The sequence below is a fragment of the Garra rufa genome, chromosome 4 (assembly GCF_049309525.1).
Source record: "Garra rufa chromosome 4, GarRuf1.0, whole genome shotgun sequence".
In the NCBI taxonomy this organism is placed as follows: Eukaryota; Metazoa; Chordata; class Actinopteri; order Cypriniformes; family Cyprinidae; genus Garra; species Garra rufa.
In genome coordinates this window covers 3,971,007-3,987,198 of record NC_133364.1, presented here as the reverse complement: position 1 = coordinate 3,987,198, position 16,192 = coordinate 3,971,007, and the positions used below count along the sequence as shown (strand labels likewise).

General features: G+C 30.7%; 1 protein-coding gene across 1 annotated transcript in view; it reads left to right on the top strand.

Annotated features, from left to right (window-relative positions):
- Positions 1-16,192, top strand: part of LOC141333200 (fatty acyl-CoA reductase 1) — a 41,389-nt gene that overhangs the window by 5,395 nt on the left and 19,802 nt on the right. The window contains exon 2 of the mRNA XM_073838150.1: positions 8,158-8,383. Within this exon, the coding sequence (XP_073694251.1) occupies positions 8,195-8,383 (189 nt within the window). The 5' untranslated portion in view covers positions 8,158-8,194. The remainder of the gene's footprint in view (positions 1-8,157; positions 8,384-16,192) is intronic.

The following is a 16,192-nucleotide window of genomic DNA, read 5'->3' as shown; positions in this document are numbered from 1 at the left end:
CCCTTAGATTAGTGCGAGAAAAAAACATTTTACATATTGATTAGTGCATGAAAACGCATTTTACCACACTTTTAGATTATTGCACGAAACCATTTTACATACTAATTAGTGCATGAAAACTGTATTTTTATACACTTAGATTAGTGCACATAAAATAAATTTTTACATACTTTAAGATAAGTGCATGAAAACAACATTTTACATACTGATTAGTGCACAAAATAGCACTTTTTTACATTCTTTAAGATTTAGTGCATGAAAACATTTTAAATACTGATTAGTGTACGAAAACAACATTTTACAAACTGATTGGTTAGTCCGCAAAAACAGCATTAACACACTTTTAAGATTAGTGCACAAAAATAGTGTTTTTACGTACTTTAAGATAAGTGAATGAAAACATTTTACATACTGATTAGTGCGCAAAAATATTTTTACGTACTATAGGATTAGTGCATGAAAATGCCGTTTTTGCACACTTTAGGATTAGTGCGCAAAAACTGCATTTTTACACACTAAGATTAGTGCACGAAAACAACATTTTACGTAGTAATTACTGCACAAAAATGGCATTTTTAGACACTTTAATATTAGTGCACGAAAACAGCATTATTTTACATACTTCAAACGAAAACATTTTACATGCATTTTACATACATTTCCGTGCATGATTCATCTGTTGTGGGTCACTGCTGTGCAGTTCTGGGCGGTTTAAATCATCTGGAATATGACGGACAGTAATAGCAAACCCGTCTGATAAAGGTGGATTTATTGCGCTTGAGTTTAAAGTGTGTTGTTCTAATGAGATGCCATTATTGGCCGTCTCTTCATGTACATTGAGCAGTGAGTGTCGGAGTGATGCATTAGCTAATGATGTTGTTAGCAATCTGCTCTCAGTGCTCCCAGAGGATGTTCAGCTGATGTAGGGCAAATCAATGAACCCACAAACACACACACACACACACACACACACACACACACACACACACACTCAGTCAGTGCTGTAATGTGACTAATGGCAGTAAATCAACATGCCTACTATGAGTAGTATTAGATCAGAACCTTCTGAACTTTTGAACTTATGAAATATGAATATGTTTGTGTTATTAATTTATTACTGTATAAAGTGTATAGCAGACTTCAGTCAATCAAATCCATTGCTGCTATTTGCTTACTTGCATTTTCCCTCCAAAATGATGCCACATCCTGGAACATTATGAAGTTCTAAAGTTCTAACAGTCAATCATTTTGTTGTTACATTTAAAAATGATATTGATTTGTTCCGTTAGTGATACATTTGCTGAAACATTGTTTCATTAATTTTAACTTTGATCCGGCTAGATTTGTTTGTGATAATATTGACCCCACTTTTTCTATAAAAAAAAGAAAAAGAAAACAAAAGAATATTATATTAGACAAATGTAAATATAAATGCTATAAATAAAATGCTTTTTTTGTTGTTCACTGAGTAATCGTATCGTGATAAAACAAATGAATATGATATCCATGTTTAAAATTGGCAAGTGATATTTCATATAGTATATTTAGACACATATGATAATGGCATGAAAATGATCTTGGGTTAGAACCAGGTGTCAGAAATCACCTTAGGCTACTGATAAAATCCTCTGAACAGGTCCTACAGGTTCATGGGACATTTACATTTATTACCCCTTCACAAGTTCAGACCAGGCGTGCGAGATGTGCAGAATTTTTCACATTTTTCAAGTCATTGTTTTCTCCTGTTCTTGCATCTCGCATTATCTTCCCCTCCATTTCAAGATAATTTAGATAATATTTTAAAATATTTTTGAAAGAGTCTCTGATGCTTAGAAAACTGCATTTATTTGATAAAAAAATTACTAAATATTTTTGCTATTTAAATACCTGCTTTAAATTGCAATATATAGTAAACTGTAATTTATTCCTGTGATCAAAACTGAATTTTCAGCTGTCTTCAGTGTCGCATGATCCTTCAAAAATCATTCTTATATGCTGATTTATAAATGAACAGCATTTCTTGTCTTTTGTAACATTATAAATGTCTTTAGTCTTACTTTTGAGCAATGTAATGCATCCTTGCCAAAAAAAAGTAAACCAAACTTCTGAATGGTAACGTATCTCAATAGATCTGAAAACCTCTTCCTGTTTGGGTAGTTGGTTTCCTGTGGATTCATGCTTGTATTTTTTTTTTTTTTTTTTTTTTAAAGCTCAGTGTCTTTTATAACCCCAGACGGGCCGTACTGAGGTGTTTTTGGCCGGTGAGAGTGATTGTTCATTGGGTTGCAGCGTGTTTGTTTCTTTATTCTTGGAAGGGAGGCTGAAACAGACGCTTCTCAGCAGATAATGTTGCTCTTGTCCACACTTCCTGTAATTCAAGCCCAAATTAAAGCAGACTTTGTTGTGGTGTATTGTATCAGGACCGGATCAGATCGCAGCTGGAATATAGCTTGTATCTGACACTGCATAATAAATCAGAGGTGTAGCTGACACGTGTGTTTGTGAGTAAGTGTTGGTTTGTGTTAAGGGTCCGTGGGTCACCTGTTTGCTTTCTGGGTGGTGGTGAACCTACTGTGTGTGTGTGAATGACAGAATTAGACAATTGGCTTTCTTTGAAATGCACAAGGTGGAATTTGAAGAGAATCATCAGGAAGTTGAATTGGAATGACAGGAAGATGAATTTAATGCATTGCAATTCAAGGAATTTGAGCAAAGTTGCACAAGCGTTTAGTAACAAAACATAAATGCTTTATTAATTCAGATAGGATCTTTTTTGCACAATGTTTGGATTTTGATGGATTTTTTTTTTTTTATTGTGTGAATGTGTTTTTTAACTAATTAATTTTTTATTCCGTATTTATTTATTTATTTATTCTGTTTAACTTATTGCTGTTAATGCAACTGTTTATTAGTTTATTTTTTATTTTCAGAAATTAAACATTTTCTGGTACTTCAAAAAATGTCAAAACATTATTTTATATTTTAATGAAATGACAATTAAACAAAACCTTCATTTACAGTTGAAATCAAATCATGGACCAAAATTAGTGATTATCTCTAAGACTGAAGTTGTAATCATTTTTATATTTTGTTTTATTTTTATTATTATTATTTATTTATTATTATTATTACAATAATAGGACCTTATTATTATTTTAATTTTATTTTTTATTTTTTTCCTCAGAAATGTAATATTTCCTGGTACTCCAAAGAATTTCAAAACATTCATTTATTTTATATTTTAATTAAATTTTTATTTAAATTAACCCTTTACCGATCAAATTAATAGTTTAATTAATCAATTAATTAACAATTTCTTAAATCGTGTTTTATTAAGTGAATTCATAAGAACACCACTTTTTCATATTTATCTAATTTTTGTTTGTTTATATATTTATTTATTTGCAGAAATTACAAATTTTCTGGTACTACACAAAAAAAAATTCAAAACATTAATTTATTTTATATTTTAATGAAATGACAATTAAACAAACCCTTACTTTTCTGTTAAAATTAAATCATGGACCAAAATCTGGAGTGATTATGTTTTTAAAAAAAGTTGTAATAATTTTTGTATTTTTTTAGTGTTTAGTGTTAGTATTATTATTATTACATTACATGTACAGACATTACAAGACATTAGACATTACATGTACATTATACTGTCCAATAGTAATATATTTCTGTCACAGTACCTTCAAAGTTTCTCTTTAAACTTTTATTTTGTCAGGTTCTTGCAAAGACCTGCAGTTTTTTCTCAAATGAAATGAAGTAGTGCATTCAGATCACCTCTGGAAGTTGATGTGAAAACGCTGTGAGCGTTGCATGTACTTAAGTAAACCCTTTCCTCCTCAGCCTCTCAGTGACACTGAAAGCTGCCAAATGCGCATTTGCCTAAGCTCTTCAAAATGGTGCCTTATGCAAAAACAGGGTAAACTTGAGGCATCTGGAGACGCTCGACCTCAAACATCAGAGCTTGTGTGTCCGTACAGGAAAGAGGATGTTGTGTTTGCTGCTGTTCAAAGCCGCTTCAGGCTCTAACGGTCAGTTGAGGAAGCAAATCTCACACGCTTCACACCTGAAAACTGAGAATAAACCTTTAGGAATGGTTTGGAGGAACTTGTGTACTTCTATACTTTAAAAACTGCATTCCAAAAATCAAATGTGATGAAGTTGTTATTCAAAACATGACCTTCTCTATGAAAGCACAGAAGTGAGCAAAACTGTTATTTAAATGTATGATTCTTTGTGTTATAAATAAATACTTTTATTTATCAAGGACGCATTAAAGTCATCAAAAGTGACAGTAAAGACATTTATAATGTTACCAAAGATTTCTATTTCATATAAATGCTGTTCTTTTAAACTTTCTATTCATCAAAGAATCCTGAAAAATAAAATGCATGACGGTTTCCACAAGTGTTTTCAACATTGATAATAATTAGAAATGTTTCTTGAGCAGCAAATCAGCATATTAGAATGATTTCTGAAGGATCATGTGACACCGAAAACTAGATGAATGATGCTGAAAATTCAGCTTTGCATCACAGAAATAAATTATATTTTACAATAAATCCAGTTGTTTTAAATTGTAATAATATTTTATATTTTTGCTATATTTTTTGATCAAATAAATGCAGCCTTGGTGAGCAGAAGAGACCACTTTATTCACAATGTTTGAAACTGTATTGTTTTATATTACAGTTTCAAGACAGAAAAATCCGATGCACACTAATTTAATGCATTCACCAAAAGCTTACCTTAAGTATATATAAATACACACACATACAATATTTATATTTATATGTAATATAAGTTATATACAAGTGTTTACATACAGTACATACAAATATATATTTTTTAAATATGCATGTTTGTATTTAAATATACATAATTAATATATACAGTACACACAAATATATTACGTAAACATAAACTTTTATTTTTAATCAATTCATCGCGACTGATCATTTGGCAGCTCTAAATATATATATATATATATATATATATATATATATATATATATATATATTTAATTAGATAGATTAATATATATTTGGATCAGACAAAAAAAGAGTTTGCATAAAAACAATAAGTGTAATATTGCTTTAAATTGCTGTTGCTTTTCCAAAAAAATGTTAAAAAGTTTTCTGTTAATTTAATTGCATTTTTGTTTTTGTCTGAGCAAAAAATAAATGTATACTTTTTTAAAGATATTTAAATAAATAGTGCATTTATTTATATTTTTCTATATAATTTTATTGATTTTTATGTTTATTGATATATTTATATAATATCATCTATTTAAATTAATTAATATGTTTATATAATATCATCCACTGAAGTTAACTGACCTGCATTAACTCAAACTTAAGCAGTAGTAAAGTTCATTGGTTTCCTGATAAGAAAGTTTGCCTTTAGTTGTTGCTGCTCTATCAGACGTCAGTCTTTAAGCGTGTGGAGAGCCTGTGACCAGAGGTGTGTGTGTGTGTGTGTGTGTGTGTGTGTGTGTAGCAGCGTGGCATTCATTGAGAGGGTTTTCAGGTGTTAATCCTCTGTGACCTGCGGCCGTTCGTCCTCTCCTCGTTCCCATCAGTCGTGTTCCCAGTATCCCGTGTGATCGCGTTCGGGACGGAGGAGATCACAGAGGACAGATGAGAATATGTCTGGTATCAGTGATGTAACAGCTGGCAGAGAATGTAATGAGTCGTATATCGCTGCCACAGGGCTTGATTTACTTCACCCTCTGAAAAACTTGAGCGACAGGAGCAATAAATGACAACAGACTGCCTTCACTAGATACTGCTGCTTCACTGTACTTCATGTTTTCAGATTTGTCATTCCAGTCTTCATTAGTTTTCACTTTAGTTTTATTTGTTGTAGGTGCAGTTTTAGTATATATATGGCTCTTAAATAAATATTTTATTTCATATGTGACCCTGGACCACAAAACCAGTCTTAAGTCGCTGGGGTATATTTGTAGCAATAGCCAAAAATACATTGTATGGGTCAAAATTATAGATTTTTCTTTTATGTCAAAAATCATTAGGATTAGGATATTAAATAAAGATCATGTTCCATGAAGATTTTTTGTAAAATTCCTACTGTAAACCTATCAAAATGTAATTTTTGATTAGTAATATGCATTGTTATGAACTTAATTTGGACAACTTTAAAGGTGTTTTTCTCAGTATTTAGATTTTTTGCACCCTCAGATTCCTGATTTTCAAATAGTTGTATCTCGGCCAAATATTGTCCTATCCTAACAAACCATACATCAATAGAAAGCTTATTTATTGAGATTTCATATGATGTACACATCTCAGTTTTGTAAAATTTAACCTTATGACTGGGTTTGTGGTCCAGGGTCACATAAGCTCAAGAGTAATAATGTATTAGGTATGAAGGAACGAATTTGTAATTGGTTATATAAAATCAAAATATTAATCATACTGTTATTATGTAGTTGTAGTTCTTTATTTATTTAAAGTAAGTAACTATATCATTTAATTAATTTAATTATTATTAATTATCAGTATTATTAATGTTATTATTGATTATATATATATATTATAATGTGTTAATATGAAGGATGTTTTAATTAATTATATAATCAGTATTAATTATATTGTTTTGTAGCTGTAGGCATTTTCTAATTCATTTAAAGTTATTTACTATAATCATATGATTATAGTTAATTATTATTAATTTTATTATTTCCATTTTTATATATATATGTATGTGTGTGTGTGTGTGTGTGTGTGTGTGTGTGTGTGTGTGTGTGTGTGTGTGTGTGTGTGTGTGTGTGTGTGTGTGTGTGTGTGTGTATATATATATATATATATGTACACAATCTTAATATGTATCCATAACTGAAAATAAAATGGTGTAAAATACAGTGTTTATTGTTTAATATTATGATATTGTAATATTATGTATTACAAATATAACAGTAATATTATATATAATAATATAGTAATATTAATATTGGTATTATAACAAATATTTAAGGAATAAATAATATTATACATTCAATATTAATCATACTGTATTGTAGCTGTAGGTATTTATTAATTATTTATTCAGAGTTATTAACATTATTATTATTATTATTAATTCTAATATTATATATAGTATTTAATATAATAACGTACTGTTATGTAGCTGTAGGTATTTTTAAAAATTATTTTATTTATTTAGGCTAGTTATTAACTATATTATATAATATTTTATTTAATATTGATATTTTTATTTATTATTATTAATATGCATTTTTTATATATATATATATATATATATATATATATATATATATATATATATATATATTTTATGTGTATATTAAAATTATAATAACTTAAATTAAAATAAAATAGAGTATTGTTTCATATTGTAATATCCGTTATTGCATATATAATATTAATATAGTAATATTAATATTAGTTGTGTAAGATATTTAATATTTAACATATAAAATGTTTTACATTTGCATTGTCATTTGCGTATATACCAGAAAAGCAATTATTTTTGTTTAATTTTGTCTCGTTGGTTCTTGTTATAATCCCAGAAGATACTCTGAGAGAATACAAGCTGTATTTTCAGTTTCTTTTCAAGTGTACGTCTGATGAAACTGAACAAACACTACAGCTCCAGGATAAATGAATCTACACGAGCAGTCAAACATTTCGACACACCTACTCATGCTTTATTAACTCTGTTTGCCAAGTCAAACATCACTGATCGCTCAAACTATTACTCATGCAAGTGTTAAACAAACAGCAGCACTAAGTGTTAACGTTCAGCATGTGTGCAGTTACTTCATTAAGTGATCAGACGCACCATTTTCACATGCTGGGATGATAATTAAAAAAAAACTCAGAGACCTGAGGGCTAGTAAGAAACCACCTAGCAACCTTTTAGCAACAATTACAATTCACTCTGAACACCTTTGCAACCATGAACAGTAACTATTAAAGGTGGAGCTTAGAAAAGGGTTAAATCTTTATTAGAGTCTGAATGTGTCATGAGGAAACGCTGTATTTTCCCAGCTGATAGTGTCCTTTGAGAGAAAGCTGTGTGTGTTTGGCGTGTTTTGACTGGTAAATCAGGTGAATCGGCAGCTCGTCGTCTCTTTCTCTCTCTCTTTGTCTCTGTCAGTGTTCAGGAGGATCGGCGCTCGTCTCTCACCGTCATCATGGCCACGATCTCGGAGTGGTACGCGGGGAAGAACGTGCTGATAACGGGAGCCACGGGCTTCATGGGGAAGGTGCTGGTGGAGAAGCTGCTGCGCTCCTGTCCGGACGTCAACGCTCTCTACATCCTGGTGCGGCCCAAGGCGGGTCAGTCCATGTCAGAGCGTGTCCAGGACATGATGAAGTGTAAGGTGAGAACCCACAACGGCTGGATGTGTGTTTGTGTGTTTGCTTTCTGATGTTTCTTCACCATCTCTTTCATTTCTAACTTTGCAAAAACTTTTTTTTAATATAACAAAATTGCAGTTGCAATTTTTTATGCACTTTTTTGGTACTTGGGTATCAATCAGGGCTGCAACTAACGATTATTTTGATAATTGATTAGTTGGTCGATTATTTTTTCGATTAATCGGTTAGTTGGCTTAAATTCCAATTAAAATTTTTTTTGTCAAAATCACACTATTCCACATTCTGAATGCTATGAAAACACAGTGCTTAACAATTTATTAGACCACCTGTCGTAATAAAGAGAAAAGACAAATATCTGAAGAAAAACACACTATAACAAGCATAAAATACAGTGTTTCCTCTATTTATTCTGCCGTGGCGGTGTTTAGTGTCCCGCCAACAGCAGCAGCAGCATCAACGAGCGCAAATGCCTTTAGCAGAGTTCCGCCTTCAAATGCACGCAATAAGATTAAGCTGACCGCAAAGCCCCAGCTAAAGCAATTACCATGAATGTGGCGGGGAAAAAGTAAGGAGATGTTTGAATTATTTATTTTATAAACTAGTATTTTCTGAGTCAGTGTCGCAAAGATGAAGTTGACGATCCTGACTCGCCGTCTGCTCACTGGACGCGCTTTTAATGCCTAAATGCATCTTTATGGATTAGGCCTATAGCTAATGAAAGAGTTTTGTTTTTGATTTGAATTATTTCGTTTTATAGTAGTGAAGTAATAATTTAAAATAATTTTATTACTCTTACCTTTATGAGCAAAAATGAAGTTTCACATGGCGCTGGGGCCTCCATGTCGTGCAAAGCCCGCTTCAGCTTTCACTCTCCGCACAAACGATTGGATATGCGCCTATTAGTACACATTTATCTAGGTTAAACGGTTAAACTAATATTGTGATATGCTTTAAGTTTTTTATATCTATGGATTTTAATTTAAATCGTGATGACTTGAGAAGGCTCAATTGATCTGTCTGCCGCTGGCCGCTTGGTCGTTAACTTTAAAAAGCAAAAACTTAAAGTTCACAAGCAAAACCTGTTCCAAATAGATTTCTAAATTAACTTTATAAACTAAATAAAATAAAATAAATGTAATTACATCGCTATTAAAAACAGCAGCTGTGCAATGGGGAAGAGAAAGAGAAAAAAGACTGATGAGCTGTCGAGGAATTTTTTGGAACGAATGTTTGTTTAATAGCCTATTTAACACTTATTTAGGTTACTTTCTTATTTCTAATATATTATTTCTTTGATTCATTTTAGCGTTTTGTAGGCTGCTTGTTCACTGACGGAATTGCTAAAATAAACATTCTATTACCACAGCCCATTTGTCACAGCCCTACTTGCACTACATGTTGTATTATAAATCTAAATTTAACATTCAACGACAGATGTTTCAGCACAATTAATGTTTTTGAGTATTGATTGTCTCCCTGTCTGTGTTCCAGTCTGACATGTCCATTCAGTAAAGATTTAAACTCAGACTGTCAGAATGGACTTTTATACATAAATGGAAATGCTTGTGTGAATTTGTGACATTTACAGATAAGGATATGACCATAAACTGAAAGTTTTCATGCTGAGGATGCAAATGGATCTGTCAAAGCGCCTCACAGGGCAAGCCATTACGCTATTAGCTTAAAGTTTAAAACAAGGAATTCTCATGTTTTGGGATCTAAACTCTCCTGCAGCATCTCAGTCTGTTTCCTCCACTATTTTTAGATGCATTGTGTCTATAGAAATGCTTCATTCAGTGCTGTAATTTGACGTGATTCTCTGAAGCTGTACGTGTACAGTGGGCGGACCCGATTAATCGTTAATGAGAATCGTTGTCGACGATTTTCATTATCGATAATAATCGATTTTATCGATTAGTTGTTGCAGCCCTAGTATCAATATGACTTTAAAAGGAGTGCTTCCCTAGAAAATTACTAATAATAATGTAGTTTTACAAACATTGTAACAAATGTGACAAGGTATTACTATATTTAAAAAATATATATATATATTATCATTATATGTTATTATTATTATTTTAATTATTATTATTTTTATAAACCGTTATAATAATATTTTTATTGGGACTATTAAAATAACTGAATAAACATTTTAAATTAAAAAAGGATTAAGAATATAATTACTATTATTGTTATTATGGGTTGAAATAATAATAATAATAGTAGTAATAATTGAAAAATATTATTTTAGCTATTGATATGCATTAAATAGTATTACATAATATAGCTATAATAATAGTAATAATATTGTTTTCATTATGATTTTAATACTAAATAAAAAATATTAAACAAAATAAATGTTTGCAGCTCAACTGTAAAAACTACAGCAATAATATTTTGGACTTCTTTATTCTTAAACATTTAAACCATGAAGCTTTTATTTTGAAGAAAAAACGCAGTGAGCCTTAAAACATCTCGTTTGCTGGTGACAGTTCATAAGTGCTCTTATTACAAGTTTGGGAAGATAATTAATAAATAAAATGAATGAAATGACATTTATTTAATGAAATCTCAGTTTTTGTGATTTTATTTCTATTATTCGTGCCACTCTTCTTCATCATCAGACACAGTGTGTTCGCCTCACTTTAAGACATTTGTTCCCTTTCTGAAACATTGTGCTTTTCTTCTTTTCTCGCTTTTCAGGTTTTCAGACAAAAGCCCCACACCATGTATTGTGTTTTAGTCACTGGATCTCAGTCTTTGTGATGGCATGACATCTGATCGCATCCTAACTTTGGGTTAACCGCGCAGGACGTGTGTTGATCCTTAAATAGTTAGTTACGTCAAACCAAGCAGAACAGCCCAATGCATCTGTGTTTGCTCGTATGCGGTCATCTGGGTTTATCGTCATTGTTTTCCCTGAACTTGATCCTCTGGAAGCGGTAGGAGAAGTTAATGCGGCGCTTTCCCTCGGGCGACGCTGTAAAGCGCTCTTCGATTGTTGCCATGAAAACCCGACCACAAACGCCGTCTGTATGAGTTATGGATCAGAAAGCGAAGCTATATTTCCATACGAATCTGATCTCCTGTGTTGTAGGTGTGGCGTGGTCATTACGGTTCGGCAAACGCAGTCGCTCCGGGCTAAAGGAGTAAGTCTTTGTCACTGCTCTTTTCTTTATGTGGTGATGAGTCACATCCGCAGTAATGGAGAGCAAGAGGACAGGAATGGACTCGCGTTATTGGCAGTTTGCTGAAGTTACTCACATTGGTTTAGGACTGGTTTACATGTTTTATGGGGACATTCCATAGGCGTAATGGTTTTTATACTGTACAAACCGTATTTTCTATCGCCCTACACCTACCCTACACCTAAACCTAGCCCTCACAGGAGATTGTGCAAACTTTTACTTCCTCAAAAAAACTCATTGTGCATGATTTATAAGCCTGTTTCCTCATGGGGACCTGAGAAATGTCCCCACAAGGTCAAAATTTACTGGTATTCCTATCCTTGTGGGGACATTTGGTCCCCACAACGTGATGAATACCAGGTACACACACACACACACACACACACACACACACACACACACATACACTGCCATTCAAAAGTTTAGGATCAGTAAGATTTTTAACAAAGTCTTTTCTGCTCATCAAGGTTGCGTTTATTTGATTAAAAATACATTAAAAAAATGCATTATTGTGAAATATTATTGCAATTTAAAATTGTGGTTTTCTATTTTAATATAGCAAAGCTGAATTTTCAGCATCATTACTCCAGTCTTCAGTCACGTGATCCTTCAGAAATCATTTTAATATGCTGATTTATTATCAGTGTTGGAAACTGTTGTGTTGATTAATATTTTTTTCAGAACCTGTGATATTTTAATCAGGATTCTTCGATGAATGAAGGGTTAAAAAGAACAGCATTTATTTAAAATATATTTAAAATACAAATACTTCTAACAGTATGTTCAGTACATTTCTTTCTTTCTTTGTTATTATCTGTGCTTTTATAGCAACTAATTTATAGAAATTAATACTTTTATTCAGCAAGGATGTGTTAAATAGATAAAAAGTGATAGTAAAAACTTACATTGTTAGAAAAGATTTCTATTTTAAATAAATGATGTTCTTTTTAACTTTTTATTCATCAAAGAATCCAGGTTCCAAAAAATATTAAGCATCACAACTGTGTCCAACATTGATAATAATGTGATACTGGAGACTGAAGCAATGGCTGATGAAAATTTAGCTTTGCATCACAGAAATAAATTATATTTCAAAGTATATTAAAATAGAAAAGCACTATTTTAAATTGCAATAATGTTTCACAATAGTACTGTTTTTTCTGTATTTTTAATCATTAATAAATAATTTTTTATAATGATTTTTGTTTTTATTTGGGCCAGTTATTGCATTTATCATAATATATATGATAATTAATAATAATCATAATCATATGTGTATATGTGATTGATATATATTTTTATATATTTAATAAATGTTAATACATTTAATAAATAATTTTAGTTTATTATAATAGTTATATATTAAATATATAATCATTATAATAAATAAAATTATTAATATTATTACTATTATTTTTGGCAACTATATATTAATGTGTTTAAAAATATGTATAAAAACAAATTGACTATATTAAACATTCAATCATTACAATACTTATTATTATTATTATTATTTTTTAATATCTTTATTATCATCTTCATCAAATATCATATCATGCCAGTTGGTATTCTGCAGAAATTTGCTTTTTTACTTTTTAAAACTTTAATATGATTTAAATTATAGTCTTAATCGTCTTTTCTTTTCTTTGTTCTTTTTTTTTAGTATTGTATTGCTTTATTTTTGATGTGTGTTTTTGTAGCATTTATTTATTTATTTTGTCTGTAAAGTTGGACTGTTTAGTATATATGTTTTTTTTATATAATTCTTTTTTTTTCTCTTCAGTTTTAGTCCATTTAATACACATAATCAAACTAAATAAAAAAAATAATGTTGCCCTGGGTTTGTTTTAATTCGGTTCACAAATATTTTAATGCTAGTCATTAATGGTTTATAATGGCTTTAGTTTTGGTGAAGTCCAGAGTTATTATAGATAATTAAATCTGAGTAATGTTTCCACAAATGCATGTAGACAGAGTAACGTAGTATTGGTTGTGTCTGCTGGAGTTGCAGTAGTTTGATCTGGTCTGTGACGGACTGATGTGAGATCTGGACTCGAGCCAGAATGAAGCTCAACGGTTATGAGACACAGATCAGCGTTGTGGGTCATTATGGGTCACACAGACAGATTCTGTCAGCGCTGCGCAAACTCTATGACCTCTCATATAAACCTCATTAAGTCTTGCGTGTGTGTGTGTACCTGGTATTACCTACATTATGAGGAACAAATGTCTCCACAAGGACAGTGATACCAGTAATATTTTGACATTGTAGGGACTTCTTTTGGTCCCCATGAGAAAACAAACTCCTAAATCACACAGAATGAAGTGTTTTGAATGTAAAGATGCCTGTAGTTTTGTTTGAGGAGTAGGTTTAGGTGTAGGGTTAGGGTCAGGGATAGAAAATACAGTTTGTACAGTAGAAAAACCATCACACCTATGGAATGAACTCGTAATGATAGGAATAAGTGTGTGTGTGTGTGTGTGTGTGTGTGTGTGTGTGTGTGTGTGTGTGTGTGTGTGTGTGTGTGTGTGTGTGTGTGTGTGTGTGTGTGTGTGTGTGTGTGTGTGTGTGTGTGTGTGTGTGTGTGTGTGTGTATGTGTGTACCTGGTATTCATCACGTTGTGGGGACCAAATGTCCTAGGGCTGGGCAATTTGGCTTAGAATCAAAATCTCGATTAATTGAACATTTTAACCCGATTACGATTAATGAACGATTATTTTATTTATTAATAAAATTATATTTAATTATATTTATATAATATTTATTTTTTTGCCCTCATAGTTCACTGACAAGTTTTGTACAGTAAATATGTTCTCATATTACAAGCGAGAGATTTTTGGATGAAGGGTGCATTACTTGATTTTAAAATAATTGAAGGAAACACACTATCTACGATCTATGATTATTAATTGAACATCAGTGTTGAACAACTGAAATTAAAGCAAGCATTGTTTAAAACGAAAAGTCACATTTTTCTTAAATTAGTGAAAATAAATAACTTGCACTATTGGAAACAAAATAAATAATTTTCAATGTTTTTCATATTAAAAGTAGAAAATAAGCAGTATCTCCTCTAAATAAAATTACCCTTGTATATCCTGTAAATACTTTTTACTGTATAAATACTGTTTAAGCTCTCCATCGACATGTCGGCGGAATAACGGAACGGAGCACTAGTGTTTTTTAAAGGGAAAGTAATTGAAATAATCTTCCTGGAAAAATTTTAACGATTATAGGTTCTGAATGTCGATTTCGATTATTTTTCGATTAATCGCCCAGCCCTAAAATGTCCCCACAAGGATAGGAATACCAGTAAATTTTGACCTTGTGGGGACATTTCTCAGGTCCCCATGAGGAAACAGGTTTATAAATCATGCACAATGAGTTTTTTTGAGGAAGTAAAAGTTTGCACAATCTCCTGTGAGGGCTAGGTTTAGGTGTAGGGTAGGGTTAGGGCGATAGAAAATACGGTTTGTACAGTATAAAAACCATTACGCCTATGGAATGTCCCCATAAAACATGTAAACCCAACATGTGTGTGTGTGTGTGTGTGTGTGTGTAGGTTGTACATTTAAGGAATGCTCAGATGCTCAAACAGGCAGATTGTTTTGTGTTTGGAGAAAGAAAATCGAATGTGGGAAGCCATTCAATCTCAAACAAATGTCTATTGTTTTGTCATTTAAACTGCCTTTCACCAGATTCTTTCATATTTAAATAATTAAAGAGATCATAATTAAACCTTTATATAGCTGTACATTCAGTTTGTTCAATTATAAGGAAAATTCAAAATTATGTAGATATAAAATGTAATTATTAAAAATGTGTCATTATTATTATAATTATTATTAGATGATCAAATATATTATTATTTATATATAATATAAATAATTCTCAAATAATAAATTATTTTCTGATATTATTATTTATAACTCTGTTATAGTTATATTAATATATTAATATTTAAATTATTTTTTGTTTTTTATTTTGTTTTTTGTGTGCTTTTGCATTTCAATCAATTTCTTTTTCTTAATACTGTTATTCAGGTTTTAGTTTTTTAGTCAGTAATTTCAGTGCTTCAACATGAGCCTTTAAATTTCAGTTTCTAATTTCTGTTTTGTATGTATATATATATATATATATATATATATATATATATATATATATATATATATATATATATATATATATATATATATATATCTTATAACATAATCAAATATAATATTAAAGTTATTTATAAATAATCAACTAATATAGTAATTCATCATTAATATTGTTGCTAATATACATATTATATAAAATGAAATTTTTTGTGATTTTGTATTATATTATTGTGTGATTATTTAATGTAATATTGATATATTTAAAAAGTATTATTATAATTAAGTGATCAAATTACTATTATTAGACATTTATATGTTTTTTAAAACATGTATAATTAATATATAATAAATTAAGTCCAGGGTCACATATTTGTTTTATTTTGGTATAAACATATTGTATGCTGTCACCCTGATTGAGAGTTTATTAATGTCTGAATTCTCTCTGATTTGTGTTGTGAACACAAACAGCCCTGATGTTAGCAGGTCATGTTTGAAAGTGTCCTGCGGGTGAATTATTC